Below are 27,466 nucleotides of genomic sequence, written 5' to 3' on the forward strand. Positions count from 1 at the left end.
AAATAAGAAACTGTAAATACAAAAAAAACAGTGACAATAGAATTCTGTAGAACTAAGTGACTGAAAGAGTATGAAATCAATACTGCAAAACAAGAACATTGCGAAATCGGAATACTGAAATTTTAAGATAGTAAAAAAATGAAAAATTGAAAAATTTAGGAAACAAATATGAAATACGGGAAAACTAAGGAACTAAAAATTGAAATAGTGAAAAACTTAAAAACCGTGTGATTGAAATACGAAGAAGAGACTATGAGATTGAAAGACAGGAAGCCTGAGAAACAAAAAATCTTTTGATGTAATTTTTTTGTTTTTTACAAAATATCCTATTAAACAAAAAATTGTGCATGATTAAAACATATATTTAGTATATTTTGGAATTGAGAAAAATAAAAATTGTGAAAAATACTCGGATTTCCATTTTTAACAAGATAGATTTATTCCGAGTTTCAAGAAAATTCCTTAAAAATTGCGGATTAGGGAAGTCCGATCTCTACGTATGATCTACAGTCACTTTCAAAAAGAACGACACAGATTATTTTACAGACTATGAAGTTCGTTTACAATATATTCAGCTAGGTGTTTATAAACTGGTAAAAATTTACAGATTAATCGTAACATATAAAAAATATGTATGTAGCTGTAGTTTCAGTTTAGTGCAACAATCGATATCGTTGCTAGGAAATCAAATAAAAAATATTATACAGCCTGTATCAGAACGCGTTCCCCATTGGAAAGGAGCATAGAGTTTAGGCAATTCTGAAGCGAAAGTTCCTTTCCAAAAATGTTCTAACTATCTACCTTTGGACGATAAGAATGTCTGAAAATAACCAATCACGAATGGCTTTGCTTCAGAGGACTACAAGAACAAAACTCGTTGCTAGGAAAATAGGAAAATAAAAATAGGTACAATGAACAATAAAAGTGTGCACTTGAATTATTTCTCATATCCCTAGGCCCGGTTGCTCAGTTCGAGCTTAAGCTTTTGCTTACGTAAACTCGCTTTAAATTTAAACTAAGTTTAAACCGTAATTGTGTTGCTCAGAGGAAAGTTTAGCTAAGCCACACTGAACTTGTCGCTTATGCGGTTGGTAGCACTGTACGCTTGCGCACTTCAAGTATGAGGTTGCTTGCTTCTTATTTTGAAAAGTTAGGTTAAGATGGAATAATATATACAACATAAATAATGTTTAATAGGAATACTGAAATAAGAATAAGTAAATTATTTTCATTATACCTTTTTTTAGTTTTTTTTTAATACGCTAACTTCCATGTTTTTGCTATGGCCCTCTACTACTCATTACTGTTATTGCTCAAGTTTATTTGTTTATTACAAGATTAACTCAAACTGAACTGAAATTTATTTAAAAAAAAGGTGTTTGAATTCGGTGATTTATTAGTTCTTTCTCACTAATTATCATTAAAAGTAATTTTTCCACATTTGTTCAAGTAAGTAGTATATGGGCTAGATGGCCCTTTAGCAGTCTGCTTTTTTTCTAACATTGTTGATCTGAATATTTTATGATTTTTTTTAATTGTCGCATATTTTGTATCTACTGTTGCATTAAATCATAGTGCCATTTGGGCCCATGCTCTATTTTTTTTTCTTTAAACGTAATCAAGTATCTTTTTTGTAATTCAGTGTTGGTTTATAATTTTGAACAAAAGTGACCATTTTTTTTTTGCGCTTAAATTTGCTACTTTTACCGCTTAGTTAAACCAATTCTAAGCTTGACTTAGCCCATATTTTGTAACTGAGCAACACTCGGTGTCGGTTTAAAGTTAAACTCGGTTTAAGCATTACTGCATGCACTACACCTGGGAGAGAGCTTCTGGGATTGGTCACTTTAAAACCTCTGTATCTCGCAAACGAAGAATAAAAGACCTATTTTTTTCATTTTTGCCATTTCCATTGCTGTTACCACTAACATATTCCCGCTGGGGAGTGAGTTCTGATACACCCTGCATACAAAAATTAACAATTAAATTGTTTGGAAAAAATTTGACGTCATTCTTGTGCTTAGCTGAACGTTACTTTTTGAATCATCCTGTATTGTAATATTAACTCAAAGTTTAAAATGTCAGCTTCATGTCACTTTTAAATTTTCTACGAAGAAATTAATTTTTAAAAATTAAATTTAAAATTAAATAATTAATTTTTTTCGCGTTTTATCTAGAAAAGGAGTACTTTTGAACAACATTTTTTTGTGGTACAGGGCCGCCATATGCACAGTATTCATAACAGTCCCCTACATCACAACGTACTCTACCGAAGCCTCCAAGAGGACCCCAGTGTACAATACACTGACCACGACGGTCTCGACGAGGCCGAAGATAAGACTGGCTTAGTTCATACGTCTCTGCCCGCACAACCTGGAATATCACGTCAACAACTCATCAACAGTCCGTGTCCGATATGCGGCGATAAAATTTCAGGATTTCATTACGGAATATTCAGTTGCGAATCGTGCAAAGGCTTTTTCAAACGCACTGTACAAAATCGAAAAAATTACGTCTGTCTAAGGGGGGCTGCGTGTCCTGTGACTGTAGCCACAAGGAAGAAGTGTCCAGCGTGCAGGTTCGACAAGTGTCTGCAATGTGGAATGAAACTAGAAGGTGATTATTTAAAAAAATATATATTCCCTAAAGTCACAGATAAAGCTCACAAAAGACTTTGATTGTGGAATTGTGACATTGTTGCCAACTTAAACAATACATGCTTTCTTTTAGAGCCTACATTGAAATCTTTTAACTTCTAATATAGCTAGAGCTAGAGTTCAACTAAATTATTTTCAAAATTGCAGAATTTTCGGAACTACGAGAATTGCCGTCTACTCTAAAATTTTAAACAGTAATTGCTTATTTGTATTGCATTTTTGAATTCGCCTCTTAAATCTGAGTAAAATGTACTCTAGTTATTAGTACCTATTTGTCATAGGTTTTAACTTATTTAAAATATCACAACTCGTGAACCCTTTACAATAAGTGAATAATTATTTTTGCATCTGGTAGCCAAAGGTTCGAAGGGTCTTCTCAAATTTTGAGGATTGTCAACTGTCAAATTGCAAAGCTACTATGATTTTTAAAAAATTATGATTAAAAAATGATTATAAAACAGTTTTTTTCAAATGGAATGTCTGTTTTTTCAATGGCAATCAAAAGAACATCAGTTTTTATGCAGACTATTATTAACATCTTCTATATATTCTATCTCACAGTTTTTGAGATAATCACAAAAAAGTGAATTTTAGCAAATTTTTATTTTTAATCAAGTAAACTTTCGAAAAATTCGATAAAATTGTGCTATTAATTAAATAAAATGTTCGATTTGTTTATCATTTTTATTCAAAATGAAAAAGTAATAATTTTATTTTGCTAAGCCGTAGATACTAACCCTCTGCCTCACCTAAAATTATTTCCAAATATACAGGCTGTTTCTAAAATAAGCTATAATAACAAACTTATGTTTTTTGAAATGGAACACCCTATATTTTTTTGCATTTTTAGATAATTATTTTGACTTAAACTTTTATTGGTCGATTTTACTTGGTTTTTGAAGTATTTTATTTTTTTAAGGAAAACACGATTATTTTAAAAATTTATTACCCAAAAACTAAGACCTCTAGAAAAGTGGGACTTTAACTGCTTTAAAGTAGAATGAATGTTCAAACATTAAGAATGTATTTTTTCTTAGCTTACTTCGATAAAGAAAATAAAAAAATAAGAGGTTTGTTCGAAGTTAAATAACTTAAAAAAATTTAATGGAACACCCAATTTTTTATTTTTAAATCTAAAAGACTTTTAAAAGATTTAAAAGATATTTGACTTTAAAGTATCGTTTCAATAGTCGAAAAGTGAAATTTTCAGCTAGTAATAACTTTAAAAAATAATAAAAATAAATAATTAAAATTTTAATATTTAATATTTATATCGACAATCAAATTGTAAACTCAAATATCTTTTTAAGTATTAACTTTAGGCATTTGAAACTTTATGTTTGTAAATAGACAATTTTATAATCTTTCAGAAACAAAAACAAAAAATGGGACGTTCGATTTAACTTTTTCAAGTTATTCAACTTTTAAGAAACTTCTTAAATTATTTACGTTCCTTACAGCAAGGCGCCAATCAATTCATACAGGATTTAAGTTTGAACTCTCCTCTTTAAAGTGGTGAAAGTTCGACTTTTCTAGGAGACTTAGTTCCTGAGTTACACCTTTTTAAAAAGAGTTTTTGTTAAAAAAATAAAATACTTCAGAAACTAAGCAAAATCAACCAACAAAAGTTTAGGTCAAAATCATTAGTTTTAAAAGCTTCATCTAAAAATGCAAAAAACATAGGGTGTCCCATTTAAAAAATCATAAGTTTGTATTGTATCTCATTTCCAAAAATGTATATTTGAAAATAATTTTAGGTGACGCAGGGGATTAGTATCAATGGCTTAGGAAAAAAAGTTATTACTTTTCTAACATTTAGAGGTGACTAACGACTTGACCAACTCCCTGGGACACCCTGTATAATTCACTAAGTTATAATAAACTATAATTAAATATTATTGTTTTACTGCTTATTCGATAATAAACCAGCTAAAAACCAAATAAAACGTTAAGTTTGACAATTGTTGACCATTTTGCAAGGCCTACTTGATTATTGATGAAAGATACAAAGCAAAATCCGTTTTTGGGATTATTTCAAAAATTGTAAGAGATAGGTATATGACGAGTTGATAAAAGTCCCAAAAATGTCGATGTTCTTTCAATTGCCGTTAAAAAAATTGAATTATTCCATTTGAAAAAACTGAGTTATAGCTATTTTTTGTTAACCATTTTGAAAAAAACATACAGTTGACAACACAGTTGACAGTTGACATTTATGAAAATTTTAGAACACTTTTCAAACCTCCGGTTATCAAAAAAAAAATTCACTTATCGCAAAGGGTTCAAGGGCTTACAATTAAAAATTTTAATAAAAAAATTGACATATGTCAAAATCTATAACAGGTAAGCACCAACAACTTGGATAAATTTTACTTTGAGAAGGTGAATTCAAATATGCAATAAAAATGTGTGGTTACCATTTAAAATTTCAAACTTGGCGCCAATTTTTTGTAGTTCCGGAAGCTCAGTCATTTCGAAAATAATTTACTTGAACTCAAAATATTCGAATTGGATCTTATGCAAAATTTTAAATCTCTTGTTATAAAAAGTTAAAAAGTTTCTAATGTAGGCTTTAGATGAATCACCCTGTATATTATGCCCAAATTATTATTTTTTTAATTTTTTTTGTGATTAATTTTTTAGCTATAAGAGAAGACAGAACTCGAGGTGGTCGTTCGACTTATCAATGTTCATATTCCCTTCCACCGTCGTTAACAAATCATGCCGAACTGAGGGCGAGTTCAACCGATTTGAGACAGAATATGGGTGAAACGCATCACGGTTTAACCGTTAAATTGGAACCATCGGATAGTTCGGTCTCTCATCACAAGAGGGGAACTTTGCCAGGATCGAGAGGTGTCCCAGCATTATTGCAAGTGAGTTTCGTAATTCAAAAAAAAAAAATCAGTAATAAACATCACGATTTATGTGAAATAGTTGTCGCATAATTTGGGTTAATTTGCCATTTTTCGGTCGGAAATTTTTGTTGTGTTTGCAATTTTTATTGAGAGTTGGCTAGTATTAATTGGTTTTACAAGTATTTACTATCGCTGGGTTAATGATGTAATAATAAACTGTTGACATTTACGCAAGGTATTTTCGATTAAAGTTTTATAAATCTGGCTTTGAAAGTTTAAAATTTGCAATTATAGCTACGTTTAATCTATTCGGGTATTTTTGTACAAAGCTGCTGGCCGCGTTTTAGACCAACTGATGCACTCAACCATATTGTCTAGTTTTTCTAGTTTCTAGTTTCTAGTTTTTGTCTAGTATTTCGTCACTTTACTATTTTTTGATGTGTTCAAGCAAGAGCTAAATACTCATTTTTTTCTTACTAAATTAGGTTTGAAACTGACATTTTTTTTCAACGTTTTACTCAAAATTCACTAAACTGAGCCAAAAAAAGCTATATTAAGTCAGAAATTACATTATTTTTGGGTTCTCGGGTGTTCCAGTACATTTTTCAAGTAGTTGCACAATTATTATTCCGGTGAATTGCATCAGAAAAAATAATAATAACTGCCGAAAGTCGAAATTATTATTTTTTTTATCTTCCTTTTCTGTCCGATCTTCACCCAAAAACGTAATTATTTTGAATCAAAAACTAGCAAAATACTTCCAAATTAGATCGAAGGTTGTATAATTTTTTGCGTTTTTCGAGTGTTTGATAATAATAAGTTTTGAGCTAAAAAAAATTAGTTTTTTGCGAGACAAAAAAAACTTTATTGAATTAAAATTGAAAATGCCTCAACTTATTTCTCAGTCAGAAACATATAAAAAATAACCAAATAATTAGATACAACAATTAGTCCACTTTCTGCATGTGTAAGCTTAATTATAGCTTTGATTTTTAAAGAGATTTTGCTAAACTTAACCAAAAAACCTAAATTGGCATTTATAACTACATTATATTTTGGTTTTCGAGTGTTACAGCACGTTTTTGAACCAGAAAGGCAGTTGTGTCGATAAACTGCGTCAGAATAAAACTCAAGAATATCTAAATTCGGTCTCTTTTTTCTTGGATTTCCGCTTGCGAAAAAATTTGTTTTACAATCGACCAAAAAATACGTTTTTACCTTATGCATTAATCTTAATGCACGAAGCATTCATTTTTTCATTGTTTTATTTTGCCATTGTTTTAATTTGTCAAAATTTCTAGAGGTCATAATTATAATTTAAATTTAAAATTAAAACACTGCAATTGTAGAAAAAAAATCTTTATCTTGGGTTTCAGTCTGTTTTTTAGTTTTTCAATGGCGAGATAGTGTTGAATTTCAACAAAAAAATTCATCTAAAATTTCAGTACTTTTGTCATTTTTGGGTGTTCTTACAAAATACTCAGTTAGAAAAGCGAAATTATTTCCTATCAATAACAAACTAAAATTAACCAAATTACATGGAAAACTATAGTTTTTCTGTTCATAGCGTGTAAACACGTTTTTAAAAAATGCTTTATTTTTTGAATATTTTTCACAATTTTTTACCCATTCGGAGCTTGTTTTTGATCTTAGATCATTCTTTAACGAGGTCATACTAACCCATAAAAAAAACTACATTATCTTCAGATTTTTCGATTATTTTTGCATGGTTTCTACCGGAAATTAAATATTTTTCAATAGATTATGTCAGAAAAAAACAAAATAACCAATTTCACCAAGTTTTGAACTAAAAAAATTAATATGTTTTCTCAAAATGACTAAAAAGACACTATTCAGCAGCTTCCAGTTTCGGTAAAAATAACACTAATAAAGTAAATTGGGCTAAACAAATTAGACGTTTCAACACATTTTTCACTCAAAGTTTCTTTTTTAAAAGGACTTCTTTAAACAACTTTTTTTTGTAACACAGTTGTTTTTTGACAACTTTTGTTGAGCTACAGAGGACTTTCTGAAACCAAAAAAGTATGTAGTACGACAAAGTAAAAGTTAGGGGGCGCTTCGAACGTTATACCGACTCAGGGCCAAATCGTTTTAAACCAATTTAAATCCAACTTTTTCACTAGTTACTTGGAAGTGCAGAAATATTTAGCTTTGCACTCTTAACAGACTAATCCGTCGCTTGAGCATCTTTAAATGACTTTGTGCCTTAAATGGTTGAAGACCATTAGTAGTATGCTTAAAATGTACCAAAAGCTTTTACCATTCGGAAGTAAAACGACCATTGGGGGCGCCACTGAGCAAGGCTGAAAACAGTAACCATAAATGGCGGAAAAAATTTTATTCGGATGTTTAGCGCGTTGTATGAATTTTAAAATTAAAGATTAAAAATTAAGAATGACGAGAAAAACACCAATGACTGTTTGCTCACTTACTTCATTGTATTTTTAGAACAATTTATGCTTAAATGTATCAGCAGTTGTTAATCTTAATTGCAGTTTTGTGGTTTTCACCGATGTATTTCATAATTTTTTTTCAGTGGAAAAATTCTAACCTCTAATTTACACACTTCAATAATCTACTGGTTTTTTTTGAGCCCTACATGTATTTGCTATCCGCTATGATCCAATACTTATAGCGTTAAATTACGCAATTGTTTTAATAACACATTATAATAAAAAAAATCTTTTTCACTTTCAAATACCAACAAAAAACACTTTATAATCACGAAAAACCGCACTACAAAAGGCAATGCTAGTATTTACCACCACATACTTTTAGACTGATTCTCTCTAATGTAAGAAATTAACAATATACACACAGAATTGCTAAATAATTCATTAAATGAGGATTTACGAAAATCTCGTTACTGTTTTCGACAAGTACGATATGTCGTCACCAGAGGGCGTTCAGTTTATTTTATTCCCGAATAGTTTTATCTCTTTCTAATAAAATATAAATTACGCTATCTTTTTCCATTACAAGTAAAAGCATTTACTTGGCATTATGCATGCATACTGCCCATTGGGCCATGTGAATATAGCGAAGTAATAGTTATTTATCTAACAAGTTTGGAAATTGCATTTGAAACATGTTAGGTACAATATTTTTTGTAACGAATATCCTAAAAAAAAAATTTAAAAAATTTTTTTTTGGATAATTTAGTTCTTTTTGCTGATGGGTTGGTAACAGGTCACAATCATCAAATGTCTCTCGCTATTGTTTCAAAGTAAAAACACCGCAGTCCGGAAAAGTCCGTTTCTATCTAAAAGCTATGAGTACACAATAGTTAACCTAACGAGTTTGGAAAGTGCAATTTTTCATATGAGCGCTTTGTTTGCGACACGAGCTTAGCGAGGGTCACATGAAGTACGAATAGGGTACAATTAGGTACAATAGTTTTTGTAACGAATCTCTGAAAAAAGAATAAAAATTATTTTTTTTATAATTTAGTTTTTTTTACTGATGAGTTGGTAGCAGGTCAAACAATCAAAAAATTGACATGAACTGTCATGTATCGTAAAAAAAATAATCGTTTCCATATCAACGGTAATGATACCAACTTATTAAATGTCCTGAGCCGCTAAACCGACCCAAAAAAAACACCAAATTATTAGCTGTTTCAAAACTATAAAAACGCCAACGTCGCATTTTCTTTTAAAATTAGCTGTTATAAATTATTCATGCTATTTAATACTTTAAAAGAGAGATCTAATAATCATTAATAACTATTTTATTTACAATTTTTTCACTCTTTTTTAAAAAAATAATTCGGTAAATTGCGACGTTGCACTTTTATAGTTTTGAAACAGCTAATAAGTCGATTATCATACTATTTTTGCTTTTTTCGGCTAGAAACTGAATTTCCTTTAAAAAACAAGTCGAAAATTATACAGGCTGTCCAAACGATCCGAAAAACCTGATGATTTTAATCGAAATTTGTATTGGTCGATTCAGCGTAGTTTTTGAAATAACTTGATTTTTTTTCTGACAAAAACATGCTTTTTTAAAAAATCATTACATAAAAATTAAGAATCTCAGAAAAGTAGAACTTTTACTACTTTAAAAAAAAGGAAGTTCAGACTTAAAGGAATTATAATTGTTATTAGCTTACTGCAATCAAAAAGATAAAAAATGAAGAGGTTTGTTGCAAGTTGAATAACTTCAAAATTTTAAATGGAACACCCAGTTTTTTATTTTTGCATCTAAAAGACCTTTGAATTGTCTTTCTAAAACATCAACAGTTAAGTGTCTTTTGCGGATTGTTCAAAAGATATTTAACATTAAACATTAAAAAAAATTATAAACTATTGTTTCAGTAGTCGAAAAGTAAAATTTTTGCTGATAGCAACTTTAATGTTTTACCCTTAGGCCATTATTTGACATTTATTACAGTGAAATAACTAAAGTTTTAATATTTTTGGCGAAGTTTTAATTTCCGTAAAAACTCCAACAAATGGTCTGGGGTGCAGTTGCTGTGGTGTGGAATGCTCATGAATAGTGTACATTGTTGTTGAAATTAACTTTTAAAATGAAATATCTTCTTAGTTATTAACTTTAGGCATTTGAAACTATGTTTTTAGCTAGGCATTTTAATAATCTTTGAGAAGCAAGAACAAATAATAGGGTGTTTCATGTAACTATTTCAAGTTATTCAACTTTTAACAAACTTCTTATTTTTTTATGTTTCTAATTGCGTTGCGCTAAACAATTGGAACAGATTTAAGCTTGAATTTTTTTTTATAAAATGGTGTCCTACTGTTCTACGATTCTCCGTTTTTTTACATAAATTTTTAAATAAAACGTGTTTTTGTCAAGAAAATAAAATTATTTTAAAAACTAAGCAGAATCGATTAAAACTTAGATTAAAATTATCAGTATTAAAAGCTACGTCAAAAAATGCAATGCAATAAAATATTTTTTTTAATGTTCCATTTAAAGAAACACAGTGTTTTTTTATTGGAACACTCTGTATAGATACCGCAATATCTTAGAAACCTGCAGCAGGAACGCAGCTATAATCTAGAAAAAGAAAAGTTCAATATCTTTAATAATGAACAAGTTACGGAGCTTTTTCGGATCGTTGGGACAGCCTGTAATATAACTCTTAATATTAATTATTAATTAATTATTATTGATTATTTTAAGAAATTTGGATACGTTTGTTCAAATTTCTTGAAAAATAGTCAAATCGAGACTCAGACTTTAAGTTTAGCCTTCTTTTCGATGACATTTATGAGCCAAAAGCTTTGTTTTTTGCAAAATTGTGTGAAAAATGTAAATCAAATAAACAAGTTTTAAAATGCACTTCGTTTAATTTTTGAAGGAAATAATGGATGTGGAGCACCTTTGGCACTACAACGAGGTGGAGCTGAACAAACTGAGCACTGAGGGCCATCTGGGCAAAGAAGGAGGAAGCGGAGCCGTCCACAATCTATCAAACCATCCTCTTCTAGCCGGAACTGCTTTGGCCGGCTCGACTGACACTAATCCAGATTTCGTCGCGAATTTGTGCAATATAGCCGACCGTCGACTGTACAAAATAGTCAAGTGGTGCAAAAGCCTTCCACTATTCAAAAACATATCGGTATGTTGTCTGAGTTTTAATAATTTGGTCGTCTGTTTTTAATAATTATTTTTCCACAGATCGACGACCAAATCTGTTTGCTCATAAACTCCTGGTGCGAATTGCTCCTGTTCTCCTGTTGTTTCCGTTCCATGTCGACTCCGGGAGAGATTCGAGTCTCCTTAGGAAAAAGCATCACATTGAATCAGGCCAGGGACATGGGAATGCAAGCGTGTATAGAGAGGATGTTGAATTTTACGGAACAGTTGAGAAGGTTGCGAGTGGATCAATACGAATATGTGGCAATGAAAGTTATCGTTTTGCTTACATCAGGTGAGTCAAATTGTTTTTGGTTTTTTTTTTGTAGTGAGGATGTGATTTTGGTGGTTTTAGATACGTCAGAGTTGAGAGAGGCGGAGAAAGTTCGAGCTTCGCAGGAAAAAGCTCTCAAAGCGCTGCAAGATTACACGTTGAGCCATTATCCGGACAGTCCTGCCAAATTTGGAGAGTTGCTTCTCCGCATTCCTGAATTACAACGAACTTGCCAGGTGCGTAACGGATTTGCATTGATTTATTCATAAAATATTACTTTAGTGCATCAAAATTTGTTGGCGTTTAACTGATTTATCGCAACGGCAATCGAAAGAACATTGATTTTTTTATTTTGATTTTCTGAATCCCTTTAGACTCCTTTCTAAATTTAAAAAAAAATATTTTTTGACTCAATCTTGTCCATGTATATTTTTCTTATAGATTTTCCCTAAATTCTTTGTTGGGTTTACTCCCTCAATTTTTTCTACATTATTGTAGAGATTCCTCTTTAGAGAATTGTTTTCTAAATTCTTTTTTAGATTCTTCCCCAAATTTATGTTTCAAATTTTTTCTAAATAATTTTTCAGTTTTTTTTCATTTCATACAATGTGTTTTTAAATGAGTCTCATTTAGCCGTCTGTGAATTTCCCATGGAAAATCAGAAATTCCGCTTTATAGAATTAGTGACAGGCATTTAGACACTGAATATTCGGAAATAAAATTAACTAGACGCCCTCTGGTGATGACTTTTGAACTATGTCGAAAACAGTAACGAAATTTGCGTAATTCCACATTTAATTGACATCCAACATCTAATAAATTGTTTAACAATTTTGCGTGTATAGCGTTAATTGCTTACATTGGAGAGAATCACTTTAAAAGTACGTGGTGGTAAATATTAGCTTTGACTTTGGTTCTGCGGTTTTTCATGGTATAAAGTGTTTATTGTTGGAACATGAAAGTGGATGAAAAACAGGCAAAGATTTAAATTTTCATTACAAAGTGTTATCAAACAGTTGTCTTATTAAAGACTATAACTAATGGATCACAGCGAACACAAAGTTGGGCTCAAGAAACCACTAAATTAGTGAAGTTTGTGAATTTTAGGTTAGAATTTTTCCACTGATAAAATCATGAAATACTTCGACAAATCAACAAAACTACAATTTAGATTAACAACTGCTAATACACTTAAACGTAAATTATTCCAAAAGGTAGGCTTTTCAATGTCTTTGTAAAAATTTTCCAATAAAGAAAGTGAACCAAAAAGTCATCGTTATTCGTGTTTTCCTTGTCATCTCTAATTTGTCAACATTCGTTTCTTCCACCAAAGATACAATAGTCATTCCGCATTGGCAATGTAATAATTGTAAAGCCTCAAAATTCGTACACCGCTCAAAATATTCGAATAAACATTTTCCCGCCATTTATGGTTACTGTTTTCGACCTAGCTCAGTGGCGCCCCCAACGGTAACTTTACTTCCGAATTACCATTCTCCAATTGTTAAGTCTCTAATTCAGAAATAAGCTTCGACAACAAAAGTCTTTTCATGCACAATTTAGTTGCATTTTAACGAAATTTTTAACATTTATTGACAGAGAATTCTATTGAGCAGAACAGCACAAATTTTTTACAGGTACAGGGTGTTTCAAGTTTTAGTGCCTGTCAAAAAATAAATATTTCTGGTATTCCAAAATTAAAAAAATATATCGCAAACGGTAGAGTTTCTAACACGCTTCAATCTGCTGCTGTAATGTAATCTTAAAATTTCATGATATGAGCGTGAAATGCAAGAAACTACATTATTTTTTTTTTCAAATAATTGCAATGATTTTTTCATAATAAAGTTTCTCCTATTTTTTAAGTGAGAATTCTAAAACTGAAATAGTGAAAAACCCAAGGCATTTTGAGCAATTGAAATTTTAATTTGATAAAGGTCAGGTAAATGTTTTATCTTAGTCACCTTTGAAAAAACAAAGCTCGTGTTTTTGCTTGACTCAGAAAAAATTGTAACGTCAGAAAGAAAAAGAAGAAAAACTCGAAAATGGTGTTAATGGTGTGTTTAACAATTTCAAAGTTAACTAGATGAGAATCATTAAAAAACATTCTTCTCCAGATATTACTTTAGGATCTACTCAATATATTCTTTACTTATTAAAACTCACGTTTGCTACCAGAGTTGTTCATTTTTTATTTTTGGAAAACTAGTTTGGGGTAATTACCCTTCTTCAGTTATTACGTCAAAAAAAATAAACAACTCTGGGAGAAAACGTGTGTTTTATTATTAAAAAAAGTATTACACCTTCAGATAGGAACAAAAAACAAAATCTTCTGTACATCTGGATTTATTTTATTTGTTCCTTGATTTTTCTTGAGATTCTCCTTTGGTTCTTTTGTACATTCTTCACTGATTCTTCTCGGTTTTCTTAAATTATTTACTACACTCTTTTTGATTCGTCTTTAAGTCTTAAATTTTAAGTTTTTTAAATTTTCTCTTGAAGATTCGTGGCTGGAAAATTGTTTTCTAAACTCTTTTCTAGGTTCTTCTCGAAATATATTTCTCTAAATTATTTTTGTAACATATTTTTAAATAGGTTCGTCTAGAAAGCATAATTGCTTTCTAAACCCTTTTTTTGATTACAGATACATCTCTAAGGCTCAGTTTCTGGAATCATATTTAACGGAGAGATAAATTTAAAGTCTAGTTAAACAAACTTAAAAACGCCAATATTTTATTTTTAGAATTTATTTTATTATTGAAGGATTGACTTGATTTTTAGAACTTAATTTGTTAATAGCTAATTCTAGAAGAGTTGTGATGACTTTTTTATTTGATTGAATAACTTTTCTTTTTATGAGATTTGTACTACTTTACTAACTAATGGAGAGATACAATTTAATTGAAGTTTAATCGTCCCAGAAATCAGACCTAAATAATTTTTGAGATATTTATTTTTTTGATTTTCTAAATTCCCTTTTCTTTGTTGATTCTTCTTTGGTATTATTTTCTAAAATGTTTGTGTCTGTAGATAATTACGTTATAAAAATTTTTCCAGATTCATCTTCAAATGTTTTTTGAAAATTTTTTCTATATTATTATTTTTTAAATTTCCTTTGTATTTTGTAAATTCTTCTCCAGATATTCTTTTAAAATCTATTCAAAATCGTCTCTGTGTGAGTTTGTTTGTTTCTTGATTTTTCTCTTGATTCTTCTTTCGAATTATTTTCTTCACTCTCCTCTAGATTCTTATTTCTAAATTTTTTCTAGATTTTTATGTAGGTTTGTCTCTGCGTAATTGTTTTCTATAGCCTTTTTTAGATTCTAAATGTTTCTGTGCATACTTCTCTAAATAATTTTTACCTATAGCTTTTTAGAATTTTTTTGGGGGATATTTTCTAAAATGTTTATGTGTGTAGATAATTACTTTGTATAAAGTCTCATCCAGATTCTTCTTCAATTGTTTTTTGAAAAATTTCTGTTAAATGTATTTGAATTTTGTTTTATTTTATAGATCCTTGTTTTTTCTCTAGATTCTTCTTTCGAATTATTTTCTACACCCTTTTCTAGATTCTTCTTTAGTATTATTTTTTAATTTCTTCCCAGTTTTTTTTTATTCCAAATGTTTCTTTAGATAGGTCTTAATATTTTTTAAGATTCTCTTACTCTTTTTTATTTTCTAAATACTTTTATAGGCTCCTTTTTTTTTCTAGTTTTTTGTTCCTCAAATGTATATTTTAAAATTAATTTCTGTAAATATTTTTTGATTGTTTTTATTTATATCTCCAGATGTTTCTATTCAGAATCTGGTCAAGGTGGATTTATTTGTCTCTTAATTTTCACGTAAATCGAATTATTTTCTTCGTTTTTTCCTAGATTCTTCTTTGGTTCTTTTCTACATCCTTCTGCATTTTTCGTTGAACTTTATTCAGAATTTTCTTTCTCTATGTAGATTTGTCTCTTTATTCTTCTTTGAAATTATTAACTACATTCCTCTCCCGATTTTTTTTTTTCTGGACTTTTCTTTAGATTTGTCTTTAGAAAATTGATTTTTCTTATATCTTTCTAAATTATTATTGAGATTCTGCTTCGATTTTCTAAATTCTTTTGTAGAGTTTTTCTATATTATTTTACAGATTTTTTTTAGACTACACAGAATCTTCTCTGTGCTTTTTCACGCTCAAAGGTTCTCCTCTAGATTCTTCTTTAGAAATATTTTTTAATTTTTTCCTAAATTTTTCTTCAGACTTTCCTTTAGACTTTACTCAGAATTTTCTCTGTATAGAGTTTTTTCTGGGTTCTTTTTTGGGATTGTTTTCTAATTTTTTTTAAGATTTAAGTCTTTAGATAATTATTAATTACTTTCTAAATTCTTCTTTAGTTGTCCCTTTAGAATATGATTTCTATATGGATTTTCTTGTCTCTTGTCCTCATTATTCTTCAAATTTTCCTTTCGACTCCACTCAGAATTTTCTGTGTACATGTTTCTTTATATTATTTTTTGAAAACATTTACACTCTTTTCTTGATTCTTCTTTGGTTTTTCTCTAAATTTTTCTTTAGATTTTTGTGTAGATTAATAATGTAATGTTTCTTACGTTTCTATAAATTATTATTGTAAATTCTTTTCTAGATTCTATTTTGACTTTAGATCCACTCTAGACTTTCTCAGTGTAGATTAGTCTTCATATTCTTGATTGTCAGTCATCTACTTAACCATTTTAAATAAATTGGTTTTTAATTTTTTATTTTTTCAGGTGGGGAAAGAAATGTTGACGATCAAGTCGAAAGATGGCGACGGCCCGAGCTTCAATTTGCTGATGGAGCTTCTCCGAGGGGATCACTAGATGTGCCTTATTAGCTTTGGTGGCGGGGTCATACTTACAGACAGTATTGCTTATTACTCTTAGCTTTAAGTGGAATTTTACGTACTTAGTAAACGTGCTGGACACCCGATTAAACCGTTTCCAGTATGTCTGATATTGAGAGAGAGAAAGAGAAAAAAAATAGTTAAGTCTTTAGTTGCAGCTGTGTACAGACATGCGCGGAAATTTTCTTTTTTATTATTATACATACATAAAGTTAGAGCTTGACGAAAATTGTATATATATTTTTAAATTAAGTTTATATTTTGATATTTTTTATTATATATTATCTGAGGCTATTTATTGTGCCGAACGTTGACGAATTTTGTTATGCTCAAGTTTTTTACACTTGTATTTAATACGAGTTTGGGCATATTTTTGCAATTTTGCGGCGATTTGCAAACCTTTCCATTCCAATGACTTGGCAGTTTGACTGTCAAATGCCGTTTACACGGTTTTGAACGTACTCCAACCGCGGCGTAACGCAAATTACGAAACATGAACAACTAAATCTAATTTACGCTGAGCGTTACGCTGATGAACAAACGCAAGACTATTGTTATAAATAGTCTTTTTTTATTTATTCGAGACGATTTTAAAGTTTTATTTTTTTAGTGCCAACATCGGTTTAAATTCACTTCATAGTGCAAGTACCTACTCATTGTTGCATGACCATTCAAAATTGTTTGTTTATTTATTTGAAAAATTGTGTTATTTATTGTAGTTTTTTCGGTATTATTGTTGGCTTTAAATTTTATTAAGGTGTCTGATAAACTGATCATTTAGTTTGGATCATTCGTGTCATCTGAATACCAGTGTCAATATTGAAGAAAGAAAAACATAAGACTTAGGGGAGGCCTTCCATGCCTGCATGCAATGCAGTATTAGCCCTAATACTTTTTGTACTTGTCATTTTACTAGCAATTTATACAAAACAATTTTGTATTGAAATATTTAAATATACTTTACAACAAAACATTAATTATTGCCCCTACTTTCAACCCTACGCCTTACTGCCAACCTAAACTTCCGTTTTTGGTCACTCGGTATTTACGAGTTATGCAACCAACAATTCAGTCAAAGTGACACCAACAATTTTTGAGGTTATGTGTGGGCCACCTAAACAAAATATTTAATAAATTCTAACGGGATTTTTACCAAAAAATGAAGTTTCGGACGTTTTCTTTACTTAATTCGACAGTTTCGAAAATTAGCCCAAAAATATGTGTAGTGGGGTCAGGTCCAGCAGGATTTTATGCAGCTCAGTATATGGCAAATAGGCTCGAAACGGCTCAAATCGATATAATTGAAAGACTTCCAGTTCCGTTTGGCTTAGTCAGGTATTACTTAGTAAATTCTAACAAATTGTAATAAAAAATCTTTAGGTTTGGTGTGGCTCCTGACCATGCAAATCTCAAAAGATGTGTCAACACATTTTCAAAGACTGCACAATTGAAAAATGTCAGGTTTATGGGGAATATCACTTTAGGAAAAGACGTCACACTGAAACAGTTAAAGGAAGCCTACCACGTGGTGTTACTGGTTTGTATTTTCTTCCTCATTTTTTGTTTAGGAAGTTAAGTTGGTGCTCCTGTTTTTACTACAGTACGACCTATCTCATCCAACCACACTTACATTCGAACCTCTTGTTATGTGACAAATGTCAGTTTCAAATGTTTATACAGGGTGATTCAAAAGTATCGTACAATCTCTCGGGTACTGATCATACTGAATTAAAAGTTCCTATGATAAAAAATTGCTTGAGCCTTATTTCACGAGATATGGGTCCTCAAAGTAAATTTTTTGTGCTTTAGATCATATTTTTTTGACTTGAGTTAGCGGAACCGACAGCTCTTGGAACAATTAACAAATACCAATAATTAATGCCTAATGATGTCCAAAACAATGAACAAATTTGAAATTTCGACATTATAGGAAACAAAAAAACAACAATCGATACCGTTAAAAGGAAATTAAAAAAATATATTAAAAAAAAATTGACTTCATTCCTGTGCTTAACTGAACGTCATTTATTACCATATGAGAATTTGTCCGACACTTTTGAATCACTCTGTATAGAAACTATGCCTTGCTTTACATATCAAGTATGTTGTGTAAGCAGTGTAAATGTAACTCACACAAAAACTGTTATTAAAGTCATTCGGAACATATTTATGACAATAATGAAAAAATTTTACTACCTCAGAAACTGGGGTACGCTTCTATTTGAGAGAATATTTTTTAGGGAAGATTGAGGTCGAAATCAATGCCTTTCAATGCCTATTTCGATTCGCAACAATTAATTATGGAAGCTAGGATATCCTTAGATTGCACGCAAAACTAAACTGTGGCTTCACCTCATAAGCTACATAAATTTTTTTCAAATAAAATTATCTTTTCTTTTTCTTTGGGGATTTTTTTGCAGTATACTATTTAATTATAAGCTTTGCTGATTTGCTACTCACTATAATTCAGATTTAAATAATTCAATATGTATTTTACAATATTTTTTGGGTATATTTCATTTATTATACAATAGTATGATCAGTGGTCAGTAAGATTTGTTCTCTAGAAGGCTATGAGTTAACAAAGGCAAAAAACATTTTACAACCATCTGGAGCATGTTTTTTATTTTTTTATTTTAAATTTTAAAACATACAAAGTTTCCAATAACTTCTCGATTTTCATTACATTTTTTTTTCATGAGTAAGTTCGGCAATAAATTATTGTTGTTTCGTTGCAAAAATATTAAAAAATTATTTCTTGTGTTATTCTAACCCAAGTTTGTGATGTTTTTTTTACGTTAAAAAATTAAAATAAGCACGTAATTGTGAGCCTAGGAATCATTTTTTTAGTACTTTTGCCCAAAACATAGTTTAAGCCTTGCTTGTTTTACAGTGATAGTAGAAATTATATTTCGATCGACAAAGATTTTAATATTTTTAATTTCATTAATGCGCATGTTATAGTATTGAATAATAAAAACATACATTTAACAGTTTATCTTAAATATTTTAAAAACAGTATCAAATTGGATTGAAATTTCCTATAATTATGCTTAAAAATATGTAGTATTTGATTTTTTTGGACTTGTCCTTTATTTTTCTTAATCATTTGAATTAAGATAACTATTAAAAAAAAGAAAATGTGAAAACATTATTTAATTGTTTTTTAAAAAAAACATCAATAAATCAAAAGCATATTTAGTCTGGTTTAACATTGCATAGTTAATCAGAGAATACAGTCCACAGTCAATCATACAATATGTTTTTGGACCCTCGAGCCGGATACTGAATCGCAACCATTGCTGCAATGAAATTCAGCAAAAACGATTGGATATCACTGAAACCTCTTCATAACAAGAAGCAGGAGAGCAGTGATCGATTAGCAATTTCACAACTAAAGCTAATGGACACTTATTTACAAGAGTTTTCAGAATTTATGTTAATTCCATTCCCTTATTTAAATTTTTCTAAAGAATTATATTTTTAGAAAATGGAATGCTTACATTGTCATACCATTGTCATTCTATTTTCTAATTAAACATGAAATGTCGGAAAAAGAAAAATCTTATTAATTGTATGATTGCCTGTTAATAAAATTTTATTTAACAAAAATTGTCAATCCGAACACCAAAATCAAATATCATCTGCGGTAAAAAAATACACAACATTATCAACGTCACCTCCATTGCACGTCACTACATCATAAAAAAAGTGTCATCAAATGATAGTGACACATCGTTTTTAATTTTCTGCACACTTTTTATGTAATTAAAATTTGCGACAATCGTATATTTGTTCAATTGATAATAACTGTAACATAGCTTATTTTTATAATTTCACAATTTTTCCATGGCCAACTATTTTCAAATATTTTAAATATATTTTTTATCAAAAGTATATAAACTTATCAAACTGTATTTATATTGTTTTTAGTTCAGAAATAAATAAGCTTTTCAACAATATCATAGCCAACTAAGATTTTTATTTAAAAAATACAACTTTATGTTATTACAGCTAAACGAAAGGATAAAAAAATCGATGATAACATTATTAAATTCTCTGTAAAAAAGTGCCTCTAGAATGTTTTAAAAAAATTAATTTTCTAAGATTTCTCTAAAATGTCAATTTTTGTTTATAAGTCAGACATCCAAAATTCAGCACCCTGTACATTTCTAATACAAAAAAAAACAATTTAGACGTACGGAGTCGACGACAGTCGTAAATTAGACCTCAAAGGCAGTAACCTCAAAAACATATTTCAAGCCAAAGATTTCGTTGGTTGGTACAACGGCGTACCGTGGAACAAAGACCTCCCTGTGGACCTCTCAGACACAACTGCCTCAATTTTCGGCCACGGAAACGTCGCGATCGACATTGCGCGACTTCTACTATCACCAATCGACAAACTAAAGGTACGTAATCCAACCACACGACAATCAATACACAAAATATACTCAGTGTCATAAAAATTGCAACATTAAGAAGGAATAAAAATTTTTTTGACGAAACTAGGCATACATAGTCAACTATTAGCGAGTAATAAATGATTAAAATTTTAACAATTTTAATTAAGAGGTAAGGGAATTTTTAACAATTAAGTTTTTTTACCAACACTTGTAGTTTTTCCAATTTTTTGCTTTACTGACAATTTCTGCAGTGTTTTTTTTAATTCATTTAGGTTTAAGTGTTATGAAAACAAAAGATGTCTGGAGACGACAAAACTAAAATTACTATCAATTAAGCATTTCTGAATAAGTCAAGATTTTTAAAATACGAATTGAGATTTATTTCATTTGAATAGAAATCGATTAAGCGATGTTATCAGTCATGGATTGGTAAAGCGATTTCTATTCAAACAAATATTAATTTTTCTAAATGGAAAAACCCCTATTTGTAATCCAAAAATCATGCCTCTTTCAAAACTGCTTAATTGTTAGTAATTTTGGGTTTACCGTCTCCAGGCCTAATTGCTCTTTTAAAAGACTTAAGGTTAAAGGGGAACACGTGTTAGTGTGTTTCTAAGCCGTCAAATGGCACGGAATTTATTTTTCTACCGACTGTCTAAAATATTAATTGATATGTATAACTTCAACAATAAAGAATTTTTTATTTGTATAACTTCAACAATGAAGGATTTTTTTTGTTTAACCCCCTTGGAGTGGAATTTTCAACAAACCTGAAATACGCGTTTTTTTATTTTTAGACGAACGCTTAAATACCAATTTTCTTGGTTATAACTTCGAAAATAACAGATTTCTATATTCAACCCTCTTGGGGGTGAAACTTCCAAAATTCAGAAACACGTCTTTCTTAATTTTTAATCGAACGATCAAATACCATTTTTTATGAATATAGCTTCAAAAATGACGATTTTTTATGTTTAACCCTCTTTGGAGATGGAATTTCTAAAAGTAATAAAATACTTGTTTCTTTATTTTTCACCGAATGCCCAAATATCAATTTTTTTAGATATCAGTTAAAAATGACGGATGTTGATATTTAATCCTTTTGGGGGTGGAATTTAAAAAAATTATAAAACACGTGTTTTTTATTTTTCCCGACTGTCTAAATATCAATTTTCATAAATATAAGTTATATAAGGATTTTCATCTTTAACCCCCTTAGGGGTAAAAGTTCCAAATGTTTTTAAATACAAGTTTTTCATCTTTAACCGAAAGCTCAAGTACCAATTGCATGCATAGAAATTAAAAATTACGGTTTTTTATACAAATTTCAACCCCTGTTCAACCCCCTTGGAGTTAGTATTTCCAACTAAAACAGTGTTTCTTTACTTTTCACTGAAAGCCCAAATACCAACTTTAATTAATGTAAATTGAAAAGTTACGAATTTTTATACAAATTTTATTACGCCATTTAAAATTTTTAAATACGTCTTTTTTCTTTTTTAACCGAAAGCCCAAATACTTATTTTCAAGAATATAACTTTAAAAATGACGGATTTTTATTCAAATTTTAACACCACATTTAACCCCCTTAGGGGGTGATTTTCTAAGTCCTTTCTTAGTACATGCCTACGTTATAACTTATAACAGCTATCTATTGTGAAAATTTCAGATTTCTTTACTTAGCCGTTTAGGCTGTTCGTTGATAGGTCAGTCAGTCAGGACAAACAATTTTATGTATATAGATTATCTTTTTATCCATTTACTTTTTTCGAAAAAAAAAATGTTTTGTCATAGAATTGTATTTAAATTTGTCCCAACGTAATACTTTTTTATTTTTTGACTTAAAAATAAAAAACGTTTAAAAAAGTAAGGTAGGGTGACGAATTTCCATTTCTTGCTGATCACAATTGTATTTCTGTTTTCAAAATTCGATAACAGGAAAGTTATGAAAACGCAAAATTTGTCAAATCTTTTGTCCTGTCTCAATCATCTTATAGTTGGGCAGTGACGAAGGCACTGCTTGGAAACAGCTGTGTACATATTAGCCACCAGCAAGATATTTTCACTGATATAGAAAAAAATTACAAGTAACGAACAAAAAACGTGGTCTCGTTATTTGGATAGAGAAAAATTTGCCTGTATTTTACGTTTTGGGAAAAATACATTAGATTTTGTTTCTATTACTTAAAAATTTAACTCCAATATACAGGCTCATTTTTTTAACTTCTAATAAAACTAGAGCTTTAAAATTTTGTATACGATCCATTCGACCATTCTGAGTTCAACTAAATTATTTTCAAAATCGTTGGATTTCCGGAACTTCGAGAAATTGGCGCCAACTTTGAAATCGTAAATAGTAACCACTTATATGTATTGCATTTTTTAATTCGCCTTTTTAAAAGCTTTTATTTAACTTGCTTTGTTGTCTGTCTGTCTGTTTCATATTTTTGGAGTCAAATTTGAAAGGGTTCCCGTTGTCCCAATGAATTGAAATTTTGCATACTTACGTAATCTGCGTGATAATGCAAACCTATGTGGTTAAATACCCTCTAAAGGGGTTAAATGGGGTTTTGGAGTTTTAAGTTGTGTTTACAACTGGGTTTTTGATGTGAACATACCGTAACTTATACCAACAATAACGCTATATTGGTCATTGGAAAATATATTAATACCTAATTTTCATTACGTTTCGTTACAAATGTCGATATTTTTTTAATTCATTTATCTTGGACGATAGAGTATAGGCACAGAGATGTGCTTTCAATGCTAACAGCTGTTTTCTATCACATACCACTAAACAAGTTTGCACAATTCAGCAAAGTAATGGCGTTACAATAATACGGCGGAACTAAATATAAGCGAAAAAGACATTTAGAATAAGTAAAGACTAAAAAGCAATAAATAAAAAAATATAAAGTTTTTTAGAAAACAGCTTTTATTTAAAAAATGCATTAAAAAAGTGAAAAATAATGTTTTTCTATCAGGGGAGAATAGTTTTGCTTACAAATTAGGATTTTAACATTAATAAAAGCTTTGGGAACGGTCATAATTCATAATCAATTATTACAGAATATTTTCTTAAATTGAGCACTGTTCTCAAAGCTTTTATAAATTTCAAAATCCTAATTTGTAATCAAAAATATTCTCTTCTGATAGAAAAACATTATTTTTTACTTTTTAGTGCATCTTTTAAATAAAAGCTTTTTTCTAAAAAACATTTTTTTAATTTTTTTTATTGGAAGTTGGATTTATACAGGGTGTTTCAGCTAAGATTTTCGTGCCTGATATCTCAAATATTTGTCAACGGATTTTTATGAAATTTAAAATGCTAAAATGATATTTTAGAAGATAGAGATTAAAATCCAATTAATGCAACAACTCAAGTCTTAAAAACATAATTTTTACACGCCTGTTTAAAATGTTAAGCCTTTTAAGACTTATATTAAAAATTTTATCGTCAGTGAAAAATGCAGTCAGAAAAAACTCGTTCGTTGAAGAGAAATGAGAAACAGACTGTTAAACGTGGGTACAGATGCAAATGCGTAGATCTCCATGAGACAAATGAGCACTACCATTGAATTTTGGTCACTCCTACTCGCAGAAACGTAACTGTCACGCAAGGGACATTTCACAATTATCTCTCACCCATACAAAGTTAAAAAACAATATTTTTGACTTACTTTTGGTACTGGATGCTTTAATTCTTTCAAAAAGGACTAAAAGACTGAACAACAACTGAAAAATTCTAGACACTTGAACATTCAGAACTTTGGAAATGTTTCGTACACTGCTGATTGGATTCTCTTCAAAAGCTTGAATTACAGCCCCAACTATTGCTTCATTTCCAGTGACGTTGTTTTGTCCTCACTCGATTTAGTTCAGGTACGCTTCCTGTGCCTTCAAATTATTGACGATTCTTTGAACTTTAAATTTCATAAATAACATTTCACAAAAAGTCCAACGACACTTTCCATAGGCGAATATTGATTCCTTTTTCAACAACACAGAAATTTCAGCCACTGCTGTTGGTTGTTAAAGTAATTTCACCAAATTAAAACAATTTTACTTTTCTGACAGCGCACACACTTTTGAGTTTTTTTCAGTGGTACACAAAATGCCGCATAGAAATGCTTCATCAATTGTTTCAAAAGGTGACTGCCCAAATTACTATCAAAATTTTGATTAAGTTTTTAACAACAAAATTTAAGTTTTTTCTTGGATCAGCCGAGCGATTTGGTTAATTTTTTGTGTGGCCATTTATTTTTCGGGGTTTAATGATCCAACGGTAATTTGGCTTTATTTTAAATAAAAGAAATGTGTTTTAAAATGCCATTTTTTCACTTGAGGTCATTTTTTGCCCCTAATTAAAAAACCACCTCATTAAATATGTGCATTCTAAATTTCATAACAATCTATTGACAAATAACTGAGATATTAAGCCCTGTATAATATAAATATTTCTTTAAAATTTTAACAAAAAAAAATGTCGTATAATTTTTTTGTTACGTTTGCGTAAATTCGAATTGTTTAAAAGACTCATTTTTATTTTTTCATTTAAAATTAGATTACAAATATCACTATAAATAGAAAAATAAATTGTCTTTGTCGATCACTTGGCTTAACTCTGACGTCTCCTTTAAACCTCCACGAATTTAAAAAAAAACACATAAAATCAAAAAACTGGAAGAATAATGTTTTAATCATTTTAACCATTTGTTCCAAGTTTCGTCAAAAAATTCTAACTCCTTCTTGCTCACCAGTCAACGGACATCACCGAACACTCGCTCGCAACCTTCGCCCAATCCCGCATCAAACAAGTGCACCTAATCGGCCGCAGAGGCCCTTTACAAGTCTCTTTCACCACCAAAGAACTACGCGAATTATTAAATCTGCCAAACTGTTGCCCGATATGGCGTCCAGAAGACATGCAAAACGTGCCAGAAATAGTCCCAAAACTTGTAAAACCGCGCAAACGCCTAACCGAATTAATGGTCGACAAGTTCCAAAACCGCCAAACCCCCAAACTTGACGACAAACAACTCGCAATGATTTTTCACAGATCGCCGAAAGAATTTACCGGTTCGGAAAAAGTCGAGTCGATTAAATTGCAGATAAATCGACTAGAAGGCGACGATTTGTTAGATAAGAAAGCGGTGCCAACGCAACAAGACGAAACAATTGCTACTAGTCTTGTTGTTGCAAGCATTGGGTACAAGTCGGTGCAAGCCGATGGGGACATACCATTTAATAGTCAATTGGGTGTGGTGGAAAATCAGTATGGGAAAGTGGGGAAGGGGTTGTATACTGCTGGGTGGGTGGCGAAGGGAGCTAGTGGTGTTCTGCTCCATACCATGGAGCATGCCTTTGGTGTGGCGTCGGTTATTTTGAAGGATTTGGAGTTGGAGGGGCTTGGGCAGGAGAAACCGGGGTTTGATTTTGTGAGGAAGGTCCTAGATGAGCGTAATGTGCAAGTTGTAACGTGGGAAGATTGGCTGAAGATTGATGAGTTTGAGAGGAATGAAGGGAAGAAGTTGAACAAGCCGAGGGAGAAGGTGGTGGATATTGAGCAGATGTTGAAAATTGCAGCCACGTAGGATTGTATGAATTGATAAAGTTCAAAGAAAGTTTTGTTAGACTGGTTGAGGGTTGGAAAATAAATCTATTTTTTTATTACTTGGCTTTAATTTCTTTTCCCTTCTCATCTTTTTACGAATTACCCAAATTCAACATGACCGTCCGGACTCGACTGCACACGATTTCTGAAAACTGATTTTTATGTAGAATTTCCTGATGAGTTCGAATCTCTAGGTCGCTTTTTGATTTGGAATTGCCTTCATTATGAAAAAGACGCTTTTCTGAAAATTTTTGAAAAACTAAAATTGCGCAAATTTTGTGTTTACATCGTCGTATTGTCCTTCTGAGTAAAGCATGAAAATTAATTTTTTTGCACCAGATTCTCCATTATACAGCGTGCTCAAAAACTGGCGCACCAACTCAATGGTGTGTGGTAGAGAACTGGTTACATATGAAGGTAAAAATAGTAAAAAATTCTTTGTATTAAAGTTATTGATAAATAACGGATTTTAGATAAATGATATGTGGCAACGTTGTCTAACAGTCATGAGCGCAATAGAATTTGAAAAACAAATTTTTGCAACGGTTACCTAGGAAATAATCCCCAGTGTTGGCACATCTACACATTGTGATTTTTGGATGAATTTTAATTTTGTTAAATTAAAAAAACTCCTAAAATCTAATAGTAAATTTAAAAATAATTATTTATCGTTTTGTTACGGAACAAATACCTGATATGAAACATGAAAACATAAAAAAATAATGAAAACTAAAGAAGTTAACACAATAAGTTTGTAGCTCCAGATTTTTTTAAATATGACTTTAGGAATTTTTTCAACATTTTTCCCGTAATCTGCACTTGTTTCTCAATAATGTACCACTGAGTTGGTGCGCCAGTTTTTGAGCACCCTGTATGTGGATTCTAACGTATATAAACCAGCTTTAGATTTTATAGAAGAAAAGTAAGAAAATTACAATTTTCTTGTAACGTTTCATATTTGTGTAGTGGAATTTTCGAGATGCGAGAATTTTTTTATTTTAAAAGATAGACTCTCACATAAGCAAGATAAAATGATGTCAATAGTTGAGATAAGTTTTTGGTGTAAGAATCATTTCGATATCTGTAATACTTACCAAGTGATCAAGGCAAGGCATACAGGGTGACCCAGGGGTGCATAATCGGTCTATAACTTTTTTATTATTTAAA

At 30.4% G+C, this 27,466-nt stretch overlaps 2 protein-coding genes across 3 annotated transcripts in view; both read left to right on the forward strand.

The window, feature by feature from the left end:
- Hr39 (Hormone receptor-like in 39) overlaps positions 1-17,256 on the forward strand; it is a 67,082-nt gene extending 49,826 nt beyond the window's left edge. For both annotated transcript variants that reach the window (XM_008193725.3, XM_008193726.3), the window contains exons 4-9: positions 2,217-2,616; positions 5,301-5,533; positions 10,860-11,120; positions 11,180-11,432; positions 11,493-11,647; positions 16,167-17,256. In XM_008193725.3, coding sequence (XP_008191947.1) covers positions 2,217-2,616; positions 5,301-5,533; positions 10,860-11,120; positions 11,180-11,432; positions 11,493-11,647; positions 16,167-16,256 — 1,392 coding nt within the window. In that variant the 3' untranslated portion in view covers positions 16,257-17,256. The remainder of the gene's footprint in view (positions 1-2,216; positions 2,617-5,300; positions 5,534-10,859; positions 11,121-11,179; positions 11,433-11,492; positions 11,648-16,166) is intronic.
- A 73-nt stretch (positions 17,257-17,329) lies between these two features.
- On the forward strand, positions 17,330-26,358 carry dare (defective in the avoidance of repellents). Its single transcript, XM_965229.4, has 4 exons — positions 17,330-17,614; positions 17,660-17,816; positions 20,476-20,691; positions 25,446-26,358. The coding sequence occupies exons 1-4, from the start codon at positions 17,439-17,441 to the stop codon at positions 26,277-26,279; spliced, it is 1,383 nt and encodes a 460-aa protein (XP_970322.1). The 5' UTR covers positions 17,330-17,438; the 3' UTR covers positions 26,280-26,358.
- The last annotated feature ends 1,108 nt before the right edge of the window (positions 26,359-27,466 follow it).

Source organism: Tribolium castaneum, chromosome 7 (assembly GCF_031307605.1).
Source record: "Tribolium castaneum strain GA2 chromosome 7, icTriCast1.1, whole genome shotgun sequence".
NCBI classification, from domain to species: domain Eukaryota; kingdom Metazoa; phylum Arthropoda; class Insecta; order Coleoptera; family Tenebrionidae; genus Tribolium; species Tribolium castaneum.

Coding starts and splice junctions, on each gene's coding strand:
- dare (XM_965229.4), top strand. CDS start 17,439: ATGAAGTTTCGGACGTTTTCTTTACTTAATTCGACAGTTTCGAAAATT. Junction 17,817..20,475: donor CCTACCACGTGGTGTTACTG/GTTTGTATTTTC, acceptor AAAACAATTTAG/ACGTACGGAGTCGACGACAG. Junction 20,692..25,445: donor CACCAATCGACAAACTAAAG/GTACGTAATCCA, acceptor CTTGCTCACCAG/TCAACGGACATCACCGAACA.